This window comes from Octopus sinensis, linkage group LG25 (genome assembly GCF_006345805.1).
Source record: "Octopus sinensis linkage group LG25, ASM634580v1, whole genome shotgun sequence".
NCBI classification, from domain to species: Eukaryota; Metazoa; Mollusca; class Cephalopoda; order Octopoda; family Octopodidae; genus Octopus; species Octopus sinensis.
The window spans coordinates 12,116,349-12,132,043 of NC_043021.1; the positions used below are offsets into that span (position 1 = coordinate 12,116,349).

Below are 15,695 nucleotides of genomic sequence, written 5' to 3' on the forward strand. Positions count from 1 at the left end.
TTGGTCGGCCCGAGGCTATAGTAGAAGACACTTGCCCAAGGTCCACGCAGTTGGAATGAACCCAGAACCATGTGGTTGGCAAGCAAGCTACTTACCACACAGCCACTCCTATGCCTATATATATATATAATATATATATATATATATATATATATATATATATATACATACATATATATCAAAAGGATGTGTTATAGTACTATTACACAGCCACACCAACAATCCAACATACCTCCATATACATATATACGCACATATACACATATCCATGTCTGCATGTATTTGTGTCTACTGGTCACATAATACTTTTCAAATGAGTACCACCATCATATAAGTAGTGTTATTTGTTTCCAGTCTTCTGTGAAAGCATGTTCAGTCATGCGGAAACATTTAATTTACTTGGAAACAGGCGTGGGTTGGCCAGAAAGGCATATATAATGATAAAATGTCTGCCTCAACAAAGCATGTTTGATGCATGCAAGCATGAAAAAGCAGATGTTAATAAATAAATAAATAAGTTTTCAAATGGTTTAATTAAAATGAAATTAAATCATTAAAAGTTTTTACTTTCCTTTTTGCTGTAGATAATTAGGTATCTATTCTAGCTAAATCTTGTAACACATGTAATGCTATATTTATTTTTACAAGATATATTTTTGATTGATAGGAAGGTTCAAAGTGACACAAATGCAAGGAGTTTCATAAATGGCATTTACTGTACTGCCTCAAAATCTTGTGAGTCTGCTTTTATATAGATTGGCCTATAATTAACTCTGGATTGTTTGAGAAAAAAAATTAAAATTGAAAGACTACTTGAATAATATATATTTTTTGGCAAATTGTCTGCTTGTTGAGAAATTCAGTAAATGAATAAATAAAAAATGGTAATAAAAATAAATTAAAAGGAATGGACTTTACACACACACACAAACTACAAATATGGGTGCAGGTGTGGCTGTCTGGTAAGACACTTGCTTCTCAACCACATGGTTTCAGGTTCAGTCCTACTGTGTGGCATCTTGGGAAGTGCCTTCTACAGCCTGAGGTGGACCAAAGCCTGGTGAGAGGATTTGGTATATAGAAACTGAAAAAAGCCCATTTTGTATATGCACACACACACACACATATATATATATATATATACATATAGATATGTGTGTGTCATTGTGTCTGTCACCCAACTGGTGTTGGTGTGTTTACATCCCCGTAATCTAGCAGTTAGGCAGAAGGGACTGATAGAATAAATACCCGGCTTTAAAAAAAAGAAAAGAAGAACAGGGGGCGATTTACTTGGATAAAAGATAAACAAATATACCCATATGTATGCACATGTATGGGTATATTTACAATATAATGATATCATCTCAGAAATGAAGCTGCATAGCCTAGTGGTTAGAGTGTTTATCTCAAAAGAGCATATATAATTATAACCATAAATGAAAACTACACAGCAGGAGTGGCTGTATGGTAAGTCACTTGCTTACCAACCACATGGTTCTGAGTTCAGTCCCACTGTGTGGCACCTTGGGCAAGTGTCTTCTACTATAGCCTCGGGCCAACCAAAGCCTTGTGAGTGGATTTGATAGATGGAAACTGAAAGAAGCCCGTCGTATATATGTATGTATATATATGCGTTTGTGTGTCTGTGTTTGTCCCCCTAGCATTGCTTGACAACCGATGCTGGTTTGTTTATGTCCCCGTTACTTAGCGGTTCGGCAAAAAGAGACTGATAGAATAAGTACCGGGCTTACAAAAGAATGAGTCCCGGGGTCGAGTTGCTTGATTAAAGGCGGTGCTCCAGCATGGCCGCAGTCAAATGACTGAAACAAGTAAAAGAGAGAGAGAGAGAGAGAGTAAAATATTGATTTCATAGTTAAACAGACACACACTCCAGAAAACAGACACACACTCACTAAAATTCCACTATGGCTGGAAGTCATGTTTAGATAGAGTTCTGCTTAATCAAGGTTGACCTAAAGCTTAACAACAACAGCAACAGCAAATTACACCAAATTGCAATGAAACCATAATTTCTTTTATATTTATCCAATGCAAATGAGAATCAGCAGGAAGCTGTTGTCCAAAGGTTTCAATGGCATTTACAGGCACCTCAAGGTTTACATTCCAGAAGCAGTGCTTAGGAAAGCAATCATGGTTATTTGAGTAATTATATCTTTTATATATTGTTTGTCAGCCTTTACTGTTTCTGTAGTCTTTCGCAGATATTTTTGCATAAAGGTCAATCTATGAAAATTGGCATAAAAAAAAACCAATTGTTCTTCCCCAAATAAAAAATGGAGAAGAGAGTTTCTAAGTGGTCATTTGACCAGATAGAGATAGTAACCAAATCTTCAAATCATTCTCTATCTTCTTCACTTTTTTGATGTCAACCCTGCCAGAAATTGCCCCTTAATCCTGCCTAAAACTGCCCCTCAACCCTTGCCTGAAACTGCCCCTTAACCATACCTGAAACTATCCCTGGTTCCATAATGCATACTTCCAGTTTTTAACTAAACAAAATTCTCTCATAAAAATTTCATGTCATTTTGAACCCCATCTTAAGAATGACAAAGTTATCTTCATAAATTCTTCAATACTTTTAAAAATAAGCAGTGTATTTCATTAGAAATATAGCATCAAAGGATTGAAGAAGAAGAAAAGGATGACTTGCACCATGTATTGTGCAATATATACACATATATCAGTGCAGGTGCAACTTAAAAGCACCTGGTTCACACTGTAAAGTAGTTGGAGTTTGGAAGGGCATCCAGCTGTAAAAACCTTGCCAAGACTGACCGCAGCTGTGCTTGTGCCATGTAAAAAGCACTACCCACCTCGCCTGTGCTTGTGCCATGAAAAATACACTAAGTCACTCTTCTGAGTGGTTGGTGTTAGGAAGGGCATCCAGCAGTAAAAATCCTGCCAAAACAGTCACAGAAGTCTGGTGCAGGCTCTTGTGAAACCCTCTCACCCATGCTAGCATGGAAAGCTGACATTAGATGATATATATATATATATATAAAGTTTTTACTTGTTTCAGTCATTTGACTGTGGCCATACTGGAGCACTGCATTTAGTTGAGCAAATCAACCCCAGGACTTATTCTTTGTAAGCCTACTACTTATTCCATCAGTCTCTTTTTGCCGAACCGCTAAGTTACGGGGACATAAACACACCAGCATCGGTTGTCAAGTGATGCTGAGGGGACAAACACAGAAGCAAACATATAAATGTATATAATGTACATATATATATTTATATATGTCCACTCCACATACGCACATCAGCAACATTCAAAATATTGAATACAAGGTAAGTCTACATTAATTCCTATATTTATTATGATTTGCCTTGCATTTACTTTGCACTGCTCTGGCATTAGGCATTACCCACGATCCTGTATACAATATATATATATATATATATATATATATATATTATATCGACCCCAGTGCATAACTGGTACTTATTTAATCGACCCCAAAAGTATGAAAGGCAAAGTCAACCTCGGCAGAATTTGAACTCAGAACTTAGTGGCAGCCGAAATACCGCTAAGCATTTTGCCTGGCACAGAAGCCAGTCAAGGCGGCACTTGTATCAGCCACATTTGGATGGTGCTTTTTTATGTGCCACCGGCATGGGTATCACAACTACAATTTCCATTGATTTTTATTTTGATGTTGATGTACTTGACTCAATATGTCGTCCTATGATCCAAGGTACTTTTGAATGGGCTGGGGTTGGTTATGCAAAACTGGTGTAGGATACAGCCATGAACTCACTTTATTTGTCGGGTTTTCGCAGTCACAGCATATCTCCAGAGGTCTCGGTATTTTGTCATTGCCTCTGTGAAAAAACCGAGACCTCTGGAGATATGCTGTGACTACGAAGCAGCACATAATTTGAAAAACATCTTGGATAAAAAAAATTCACTGCGGAGAAACTTTTTAAACATCCTATATTTTTTTAAACTCACACATTACAAGGCAAGAAAGCAACCAGCAACAGAACAGGTCATAAGCAAATAATATCTTGGGAGTTAAAAAGACAAAAATGTATTTAAAAATTTTTTTAATGATTTAATTAAAGTCGCTGTCATTTATACATACAGGCTTGTTCTTTACAGGTGCCAGTTCCACATAAGATGTACTCGTGCCGGTGCTGTGTAAATGCACCCATACCAGTGACACGTAAATGGCACCCAGCATACACTGTAAAGTTGTTGGCATTAGGAAGAGCATCCAGTCATAGAAACCATGTCACAACAGACAATTGGAATATGGACAGCTCCTTAGCTGGCCATCCCCTTTCAAACCATCCAACTCATACCAGTATGGAAAATGGATGTTAAATGTTGATGAATTTGATTTTAATTAAGTCATTTGAAAAACTTCAAATTTATTTATTTACTAATTTAAAAGCTGCCCTGTTGGGCGGCTTTTAAGCTAGTACATAGCTTTTAAGCAACTGACCCCAAATGTTTTGAAGAATTTGTTGCAATTGCTTCCTGCCAATGACGATCATATTTGTCACAAAAAAAAATTCCCCAAAAATAATCGCTGGGTTTCGCAATTAATATCAATTATTCTCCAGATTTATTTCCAAGTTATAAAAATTGTTATCGCACAAAAAAAATTTGTCGCAAAAAATCATGTAAAAAAATTGCCAAAAACAATCACAGTAATGAAAACTTGGGAATCCAAAATTTCAGGATTGCGGGTCTGGATTTGGCCCGGAATGCTTTTTAATTTACTCATGGAGTCGGCCTGATTCCAAAATGGTATGATATGTTGGGTGATGGCCTCTAGGAGTAAAATTGAAAAAGTTTAACACACTGACATTTGCATTTATTATATTAGATGTATAAACACCTGCTTTTCCATGCTTGCATGCATCAAACACAATTTGTTAAGGCAGATATTTTATGATTATATATGCCCTTGTTGACAACTAACATCTGTGTCCGAGTAATGTAAATATTTACCCATGACTGGATATGTTTCCATGGAAGACTGGAAACAACACTGCTTATATGATAGTGGCACTCAACTGAAACTATCATGTGACCAGTAAACACAAACACATGGATATGAGTGTGTGTGTGTATATGTATACATGTTTATATATATATATATATATGGCCACAGCTCATAAGCTGAAACTAGAATCAATCAATCAATCATATATATATATATATGCATGTATATATATATTATATGTATGTATATATATATATATATATATATATTATATATATATATATGTATGTATATAATATATATGTATGATATATATATAGTATGTATATATATATATATGTATGTAATATATATATATGTATGTATATATATATGTATGTATGTTATGTATGTATGTAATATATATATATATATATATATATATATATATATATATATATACACACAATATATACACACACACATATATATGTATATATATATATATGGGCTAATGTGGCTATTTCTCTGTAGAATGAAAAAATTGAGGAACAGCCTTAATCAATTTTCTAACCTTATTGAGCTCTTATCAGTGGTGTTTACGTGGTGTTTACATCAATTTCACTAATCCCAGAGAAGCAAGCAGCCAATTTGTTTATTTACTCAACAAATGAAGTAGCCACAGAGAACTAGGGCCACTAGTGTGCATACTGTGTTAACATTTTATTTAATATTAAGGCCCAATGCCAGAAGCTTCTTTCAGTTTCCATCCACCAAATCCACTTACATGGTTGGTCCTGGACTATAAAAGAAACTAACCCAAGGTGTATGCCACAGGAGTGGACTCTAAACCATGTGAATATTACTAAATATATGAAAGAGTATTATCATTGCCTTGTTATATTCCTCCATTTCTTTAAAAATAATTTATACATATTGTTTCTTTGTATAAGCAATATAAAATGCTTGTCCGTCACATATATGTATATATTTATGTATGTGTCTTTGTGTATGTGTTTGTCTCCACCACCATCGCTTGACAATTGGTGTTGGTGTGTTTACATTCCTGTAACTTAGTGATTCAGCAAAAGAAACTGATAGACTAAGTACTAGGCTTACAAAGAGTAAATCCTGAGGTTGATTTCAACTGGAAAAAAAAACCCTTTAAGGCAGTGCTCCAATATGGCTGCAGTCAAATGATTATCTTTATATGTAAAGCACAATATGTTATACATGTATATATATTCTTGTAATTGTCATTTTAGTAAATAAATAAGTTGACATAATATGTCTAAAAGTTGATGAACCACCTATTGATCCCCTCCATTTTCTTATTGCTCTGTGTATGTATGTATATATATGTGTATGTATGTATGTATATATATATATACATATATATATACATACATACATACATACACATATTCATTTGATAGTTTTATATTCATTTTTCCATGCTAGCATCTGTTAGGGGAATATGTATTTGTGAGACATTGTTTTTGCAACTGGGTGATCTACCTGTCAGTATCTCTTACCTGTTTTCCAAATAAGGGAGTTTTCGTTCCATTCGTCTTTGAAAGTACAGAGCTACTGAAAGATTTTTTCCACAAGTTAGTGTCAACAAAAGGCACCGGCCGTAGCTCAGTGATATTTTTCGAGAAAATATAATGTAAACATTTATAAGACACACTCATGCATACTCACACATGTACACATATATCTGTGCCGGCACCGTGTAAAGAACACCCATGCCAGTGCCATATAGAAGACACCCAGTACATTCTGTAAAGTGGTTGGCAGTAGGAAGGGCATCCAGTCATAGAAACCATAGCAAAACAGGTGACTGGGGCCTGTTGCAGCTTCCTAGGTCCTGTCAAACCATCCAACCCATGCCAGCTTGGAAAACGGACATTAAATGATGATATGGATCTATTACATCTTGGGGTCTCGTTATTGTAAGTTGTCCTTCATTCTCATTAGGCTGGACTTGTTAAAGGGCCCATGGTTTATGACGGGTTTTGTTGCATGTATTATTACATATATTGATACTGTATGACTGTCTTTATTGGTATTTTTATTATGCTGGGAAAATATTTAAGAGATTTTTGAGTTTTGGGAGGTTCTGTGGCATGCATACATGTATGCATATGCATATCTCAGTAAATACATATAAAGCAGACACAGAAATCTGGTGCAGAATTCCACCTGGCCAGCTCCTGTCAAACTGTCCAACCCATGCCAGCATGGAAAGAGGATGTTAAACGATGACGACGACGATAATCTACATATATGTATGAGTGAATATGACAGACTTTGTATAACTTCTGTTGAGCGAATTCACCAAATTCACTAATAAAGAATGGGTTGGCTGGGGCTATAGTAGAAGACATTTGCCCTATATTATGCAATTAGTAAATCTGCTAAAAATAGCAGTCAAATCCCCTTCAAATTATACAACTGATCTGCCTTACAAAAAAATAAAAATAAAAAGGCAGGCAATGGGCACATAGGATAATGTAGACCTGGATAATGTATGACAAAAATAGAGAACAGGGTGGTGAGCATCTGAACTCATTTTACCTGAAGTTAATTGGAGAAAAATTCATTTGGAACAGGCACAACAATAAGAACATATTATTACTATTACGGCAGGTGAACAAAAATAACTCAGAGGCCCAATCATTAAAATATGAAAGAATATAAATAGAAGCACATGTAGTAGAATAAAAATAAAGACATTATATGGACAATTTTAATACATCAAATTTAACCATGGAATGAACTGTGTTTTGGACAACTGACAATGGAAAATGAAAAAAGGGGTCATTGAAAAGATAGTTTTCTTTTTCTTCTTTATTCTTCTTTCATTTTTTTTTATATATAAATTCAATTTTAAAAATGAACTGATTTGATCTGATTTTAAATTAGAAAAATAATTTTAAGCAAAGCACAATAGATGAATAAAACTCTTGATTTTTTTGCACCCTTACCTCCCATGCCCCATCTCACTCCAGAGATTAGGTTAAGGGCCATATGGTTTTGATTTGTGGATAGGACGGGGCAGTGAATGAGTGTGTGTGTACATATGTGTGTGTGAGGGGCGGTAACGTTTAATGAAATGTTATGGTTAGCATAACATCTCAAATTAAGCTAACGAATGAGTAACACTAGAATTTAGTAACCATGTCCTTCCTTTGATGTACTAAACAGTATAGCACAGTAAAGAGGGTTTTTTTTTTTTAGAACAACATCAGCAACTGCATTGTCACACTTGGCACTTACTCTCTGCTGATATACAAGCCTTTTTTGCCAGTACCAGCATTTATGAGCAAGGGAGCAAAGTTTAATGACAATTTTAGAAGAGAAATGCTTTTTAATTGTTCTTTAATTCACAACCTTATTCTGCTACCCACCCTCATGATTGACAGAATGTTGTCTCGCCCACTTTACATTTCTAAAAAGTTGGTAATTCTGATTAGAAATTTCACTTTTTGATGATCTGTGGTTTACTCAACAGGACACTGCTCGCTTCCGTATTTTGTAAACCTGATGAGTTGAGAACTGCATAACGTATTACATAATTTTATGGATGTTGTGCATACTGCATACGTAACTGTGCCATGTTCACATCACAATAAAAACTTTTGTGGCAGTACCAGAAACCTCAATCATCTGTATTTATGTGCGCACACACACACACACAGGTGATCCAGCATGGCCACAGCCTCTGGTATGAAACCAGCAAAAGAACATATATAACAGTTTGTGAAGACATTTTTTGGCTTTAATAAATAGCATGAGTATGTGTGTGTATGTGTGTGTGTATGCATAAAGTTCCAGTGATAGTGGAATAAATTTAGACATCTTTACCTTCTCATCCTACACATTTATACACACACTTCATCTGAAATTAGTTTGGCGCCTGAGATAGGGAGTGTGTGTGTAGGGAGGATAATCAATATTAATTTCTTTGAAGGCACAAGGCCTGGAATTTTAAAGGAGAGGACTAGTTGATTAAATTGACCCCAATGCTTGACTGGTGCTTATTTCATCAAACCCCAAAAGATGAAAGGCAGTGTGAACATGATGGAATATGAACTCAGAACATAAAGACAGACAAAATGTCAAGCAATTTGCCAGTGTGCTTAACAATTCTGCCAGCTTGCCACCTTAATAATAATAATAATAATAATATAACAATAATAATAGTTTCGAATTTTGGCACAAGGCCTGCAATTTCAGGAGAGAGATAAGTCAATTACATCAACCTCAGTTCTCAAATCGTACTTATTTTATCAAAACAAAAGGGATGAAAGGAAAAGTTGACTTTGGTGGAATTTGAACGCAGAATGTAAAGATGGATGAAATGCCACAAAGCATTTTGCCCAGCATGCTAATGATTCTGCCAGCTCACCACCTTTAGAACAACAACAATAATAATAATAATAATAATAATCCTTACTACTAAAGGCACAAGGCCTGAAATTTAGCGGGAGGGAGTAAGTTGATTACACTGACCCCAGTACTCAACGAGTACTTAATTTATTGACCTCCAAAAGGAAAAAAGGTAAAGCTGACCTCGGCAGAATTTGAACTCGGAATGTAATGATGGATGAAATGCCACTAAGCATCTTGAACCAACCACTCAACAACATCTTAGCATAATAACTATTACTTTCTCCTACCTCATGTTGTTAACACTTCCTTCTTCCTCTTTCTCTTCGTTTTAACCTTCAACTAATCGTGTGACTGCAACGTATTTCAGCCATAGTGTTTTAATAATAATAATAATAAAGGTTTGAAATTTTGGCACCTCCTCTGAAGGGAGGTGGAAGTTGATTACATCAACCCCAGTACTTGATTGGTGATTATTTTATTGACCCTGAAAGGATGGAAGGCAAAGTATAACTTAGGCACAAGGCTAGCAACTTCGAAGGGTGCAAGTTGGTCGATACTACCAACATCAGTTCTTGATTGGTAATTTATTTTATTGACATTTGAGGGGTAAAAATCAAAGTCAACCCCAGTGGGAATTGAATCTCAGAAGGTTAAAAAAAAGCAGAACAAATACTGCAACTCTAGCACTATCAACTCTGCCAGCTTGCTTGCTACCTTTAAATAATATTGGCGTTTGACTTAGCCACAAAGCCAGCAATTTTGAGGAGAGGGGGGGAATTGTCAATGCTATGGACAACAATACTTGCCCTTGGCAGAAGCTGAATTCAGAAAATAAAGAATTGGAAGAAATATCACAATGCACTTTTTTCCGATGCTCTACCAGCTATGCAACAATAAGGGAGTGGATGGAGTTGATTAAATCAGTCCCCAATATTTGACTGGTACTTATTTTCTTGAGCTTGCAAGCAAAAAAGGCAAAAATGATCTTGGCTAGATTTGAATAATAATAATAATAATAATAATAATAATAATAATAATGATGATAATAATAATAAAAATGAAAATAATAATAATGATGATGGTGATGATTATAATAATAATAATCTTTTCTACTAAAGGCACAAGGCCTGAGATTTTGGCAGAAGGAACTAGTTGATTATATTGACCCCAGTATTCAACTGGTACTTATCTTATTGATCCCAAAAGGATGGAAAATTTAAGTCAAACTCAGCAGAATTTGAAAATAATAATAATAATAATAATAGTAATAATAACAATAATCCTTTCTACTAAAGGCACAAGGCCAGAAATTTAGGGGTGGAGAGGGGACTAGTTGATTACACTGGTACTTAGTTTCATCCTGAAAGGATGAAAAACAAAGTTGACCTTGGCAGAATTTGAACTCAGAACCCTAAAGACAGATGAAATGCCACTATGCATTTCACCTGGCCTGCTAACTATTCTGCTAGCCCACTGCCTTAATAATAATAATGATAATAATAATAATAATAATAATAATAATAATTATAATAATTTTTTTTCTCTTTCTACTCTAGGCACAGGGCTCGGAATTTTGAGGGAGGAGGCCAGTCAATTAGATCGACCCCCAGTACGCAACTGGTACTTATTTAATCGACCCCGAAAGGATGAAAGGCAAATTTGAACTCAGAACGTAGCAGCAGATGAAATACCACTGAGCATTTTGCCTGGCGTGCTAATGTTTCTGCCAGCTCACCCCAGTAACAATTCTGCCAAATTGCAGATAAAAATAATAATAATAATAATAATAATAATAATAATAATGATGATGATGATGATGATATTGGTTTCAAATTTTGGCACAAGGCCAGCAATTTAAGAGGAGGATTTAAGTTGATTACATTGACCCCAGTGCTCGACTGGTACTTATTTTATCGACCCCAAAAGGATGAAAGGTAAAGTCGACCTTGGTATAATAATAATAATATGATGATGATGATGATGATGATATTAACAACAACAATATATCATCATTTCTTGTGTAAGAAGCTGCATGTCTATTCGAGCTTCACGTTTGTGGTGGATGTATTGGCATGGCAAATAAAATCACTTTTGAGACAACGATAGAAGAGGACAATGTTCATCACAGTGGTCGTGGTTAGGCCGATGTTTGCAAGGACATAAAAGAAAAACGGCACTTGGGTTTTGTTGATGACGATCCACCGAGTCATCCAGCAGAGCGCTGCAATACGGAATATGATGAAGGTACCTGAAACAGAAAAACAACAGCATGAAAATAAAATGACATTAACAAATATGTTTTTTCCGTTTTTTTCTCTTTTTTTTTAACACTCCTGAGCGCAGGAGTGGCTGTGTGGTAAGTAGCTTGCTCACCAACCACATGGTTCCAGGTTCAGTCCCACTGCGGGGCACTTTGGGCAAGTGTCTTCCACTATAGCCTCGGGCTGACCAAAGTCTTGTGAGTGGATTTGGTAGACGGAAACTGAAAGAAACCCGTCGTATATATATATATATATATATATATATATATGTATGTGTATGTATATGTTTGTGTGTCTGTGTTTGTCCCGCCAACATTGCATGACAACCGATGGTGGTGTGTTTACGTCCCCTGTAACTTAGTGGTTCGGCAAAAGAGACTGATAGAATAAAGTACTAGGCTTCCAAGGAATAAGTCCTGGGGTCGATTTGCTCGACTAAAGGTGGTGCAGCCATCTGGTTTGCCAGCTTTTCTTTATCATTCAGCTAGTGTTAGGAATATAAATTGTTACTAAGGTTTGGTGGAAGATTTTAATTCAGAACTTTTGAGAACAAAACATTTGAACTACAGAGCCACAGTTGGTTCCAGCAGGGTTGATATAAAAAGGGTTAATGCCTTAACCATTTTGCTACCATATTTCTGTTGAGATATTCTGTGTTTCTTTCAATTAATTTTCAATCTAACAAAGAATTTAGTAAAATAACGTAGTTTTCATTAAGCTGGTGTTAGCAACATAAATTGTGACTAAGGTTTGGTGGAAGATTTTAGTTCAAAGCTTATGAAAACAAGACATTTGTATGACAGAGCCAGAGGTGGTTAAGCCAGGTTGGTATCAGAAGGGTTAAATATGATGGTGATGTTAAGCTTTTTGTTACTATATTTCTGTTGAGATGCTTTGTGTTTCTTTCAATTAATTTTAAATATAATAAAGGAGTTAGTAAAATAACTTAGTTATCATTAAGCTTGTGCGAGGAACATAAATTGTACTAAGGTTTGGTGGAAGATTTTAATTCAAAACTTATGAAAACAAGACATTTGTGCTACAGAGCCAGAGCCGGTTTTAACTGGGTTGTTAATGAAAGGGTTAAACACATGCACTGTGTATTTGGTCTTCATTTCAGCTTTATAACTAGTAGTTCACTCATGGGTGGCTCACTGCCAACCACTGTCATGGTGTTTGTACACAGCTCTGGATTAAACAGGAAATTTTATACTCACACAAGGAGAACACACCCACAGGAAAGAGTTACAATAAAATTCTGTGGGTAGAAGGAGAGGTGGTGGTGGTGGTGGCAGCACTATCAGTAGTAGTAGTAGTGAAAACAGTGGTGGTGGTGATATTAGTAGTTGTAATGCAAACAGTGGTAGTGATGGTAGCAGTAGCTTTCATAATGAATGCAGTGAAGTTTGTATCAGTAGTGGGTTTAGGGTAGTGGTTGTGCCTGCATATGTGTGTGTGTGTGTGTGTATATATATATATATATATATATATAGCAAAAATTTAGATTCCAATGAATATGGTACTAAATTTAGATGCACCAGAATTCTGTATGGTGTTATCCATAAAAATCCGTGGGGTGATTATAATCAAAATAAGCAACAAGAATGACTCTGGTAATTTGGTACGATCGTTTCGTACTACATCATTTTATTAAATGTTGTAAGTATTACAACAGTTTTAAAATGCTGAGTACTCATCAGCCAATCATAGAGGTCTTCCATTAATACAAAAATTTTCATATCAAGTGGCAATATTATAGAGAAGGTAGATACATAGACAAAGATGTGGATTTAAATTTTAAGAACATTTGAGGTAGTGGAGCTCATCAACTGACTGACTAAGATTCAGTTGTTCCGAACTACTTTAAGGTTCTGAGAATGAAGAACAAGTGTATATATATATATACATCCATATATGTATTACCTACACACAAACATACACACACTGATGCATTATTGTTGAGGGTATGTTGCTTGAAATATCTAAATTTTTGTTTTGCTTTTTTCTTAATCCTGCATGCCCCCCCCCCACACACACATTTGCTCTTCGTACATCTTGGTAATTCACTAACTACTACTTTGCTGGCAAATATACTTTCCCGACAAGATTTAATAACACTGAAACATTTCTAAAGTTGTCTCCCTTTACCAGCTGAATTGATAATAATGATATGTCATTGAAATAATTTCTTTTACTGCTTGCGTAATTATTCGCAACTAAAGGCAGTGCTCCAGCATGGCCAAAGTCAAATGACTGAAACAGGTAAAAGAATAAAAGAATACAAACAACAGCAATGATGCTGATGATGAATATAGAACTTTGACAAAGAAACTAAAATGATGATAATAAAATGGAAGACCACATACATAGTTTGTGTGTGACCCTCCCCCCCAAATATAACAATAAGATAAATATACAATTTTACAATTATCTTGTTGTGTCTAGGGAGAGTCATTATGCTCTTTTACTTGTTTCAGTTATTTGGCTGTGGCCATGCTGGAGCGCCGCCTTAAGTTTAGCAAATCGACCCCAGGACTTATTCTTTGTAAGCCTAGTACTTATTCTATCAATCTCTTTTGCCGAACCGCTAAGTTACGGGGATGTAAACACACCAGCATCGGTTGTCAAGCGATGTTGGGGGGACAAACATAGACACACAAACATATACACACACATACATATACATATATACGACGGGCTTCTTTCAGTTTCCGTCTACCAAATCCACTCACAAGGCTTTGGTCGGCCCGAGGCTATAGTAGAAGACACTTGCCCAAGGTGCCACGCAAGTGGGACTGAACCCGGAACCATGTGGTTCGTAATCAAGCTACTTACCACACAGCCACTCCTATGCCTATAATTAACACACACACTGGTTCAATTTCACTCCTTTATTATTAGTCAATTGGTTGAATATCCAACTAATTAATTTGCTTTATTTATGTTTGTCAAATCTCTTTCATTGCTAATTACAATCTCTTCAAGGACTACGGACTTTGTTGAATAATCTGCATAAAATTACATTATTTGTTTTGAAAATGCAAAACTATGCTTTGGAAGGAAATTATTTTGTTTTGAGACACTTACCTAAATTAAGAAGGCTGGTAAGTCTGTATAATGATGACTTTTTATCAACTTTATGTATTCTCAGTAACTGGCGGAAGTGAAGAAAGATGGAGTTGACCTCAACTAGAAGCGCCACAAGCATGTAGCCGACGCTTTTGTATGTTAGAACAGGGAATGAGAAAGCAATTAGAATCTGAAAAAGAAATAAAGAAATAATTTTAAATGATAGGTATAAGCTGTGCTTGAGGAGACTTATTGAATCAAGTACATTAACATAAAAAATCAAATGGAAATTGTAGTTGTGATACTTGTGCTGGTGGCACGTAAAAAGCACCATTCGAATGTGGCTGATGCCAGCGTTGCCTTGACTGGCTTCCATGCCGGTGGCACGTAAAAAGCACCCACTACACTCACGGAGTGGTTGGCGTTAGGAAGGGCATCCAGCTGTAGAAACACTGCCAGATCAAGATTAGAGCCTGGTGCAGCCTCCTGGCTTCCCAGACCCCGGTCGAACCATCCAACCCATGCCAGCATGGAAAATGGATGTTAAATGATGATGATGATGATGATGATGATGTATAAGCAAGATTGTACAGTTAAGAATTTTGCTTTGCAACTGCACAGTTTCAGACAAATTCCCTAGGTTGAATAATGTCTTCTGGCAAAGACAAAATCTACAGGAGTCAGTTGTGTGTGTATGTACATGCGTGTGTGTGTATGTGTGTTATATTTGCATCATCTTATTGGATAATAATCAGTTCACACTCAGCCTGATTGTTCTGGTTTACATTCATTCATGCATTCGTCTTTTCAGGCCAGACAATGACTTACATGGAATTTCCATTTCAGGTCACTCTGGCCTTCATTGTGTTGCCATGCATTTATAAGTAGTAGTTCGAATTTGATTGTGGGTGAAATTCTCCATGGTGCAAACTGTGAGAGCACATCCTGTGTATGACTTTATAAAACACAAAATGAGTCGAGAAATGGAACAATAGTGCGACATCTGTTT

At 35.9% G+C, this 15,695-nt stretch overlaps 1 protein-coding gene across 3 annotated transcripts in view; it reads right to left on the reverse strand.

The window, feature by feature from the left end:
• Positions 1-15,695, reverse strand: part of LOC115224437 (TLC domain-containing protein 2) — a 58,426-nt gene that overhangs the window by 2,549 nt on the left and 40,182 nt on the right. Inside the window, exons 4-6 of one of the 3 annotated variants that reach the window (XR_005003846.1) lie at positions 14,705-14,876; positions 11,343-11,604; positions 11,133-11,178 (exon numbers count right to left, since the gene is read on the reverse strand). Coding sequence is in view for 1 of the 3 variants with exons in the window: in XM_029795339.2 (XP_029651199.1) it covers positions 11,393-11,604; positions 14,705-14,876 (384 nt within the window). In the remaining 2 variants the exon portion in view is untranslated. Of the gene's footprint in view, positions 1-9,474; positions 10,386-11,132; positions 11,179-11,247; positions 11,605-14,704; positions 14,877-15,695 lie in introns of those variants that run through there. The other 2 variants (XR_005003845.1, XM_029795339.2) reach the window with 2 other exon arrangements.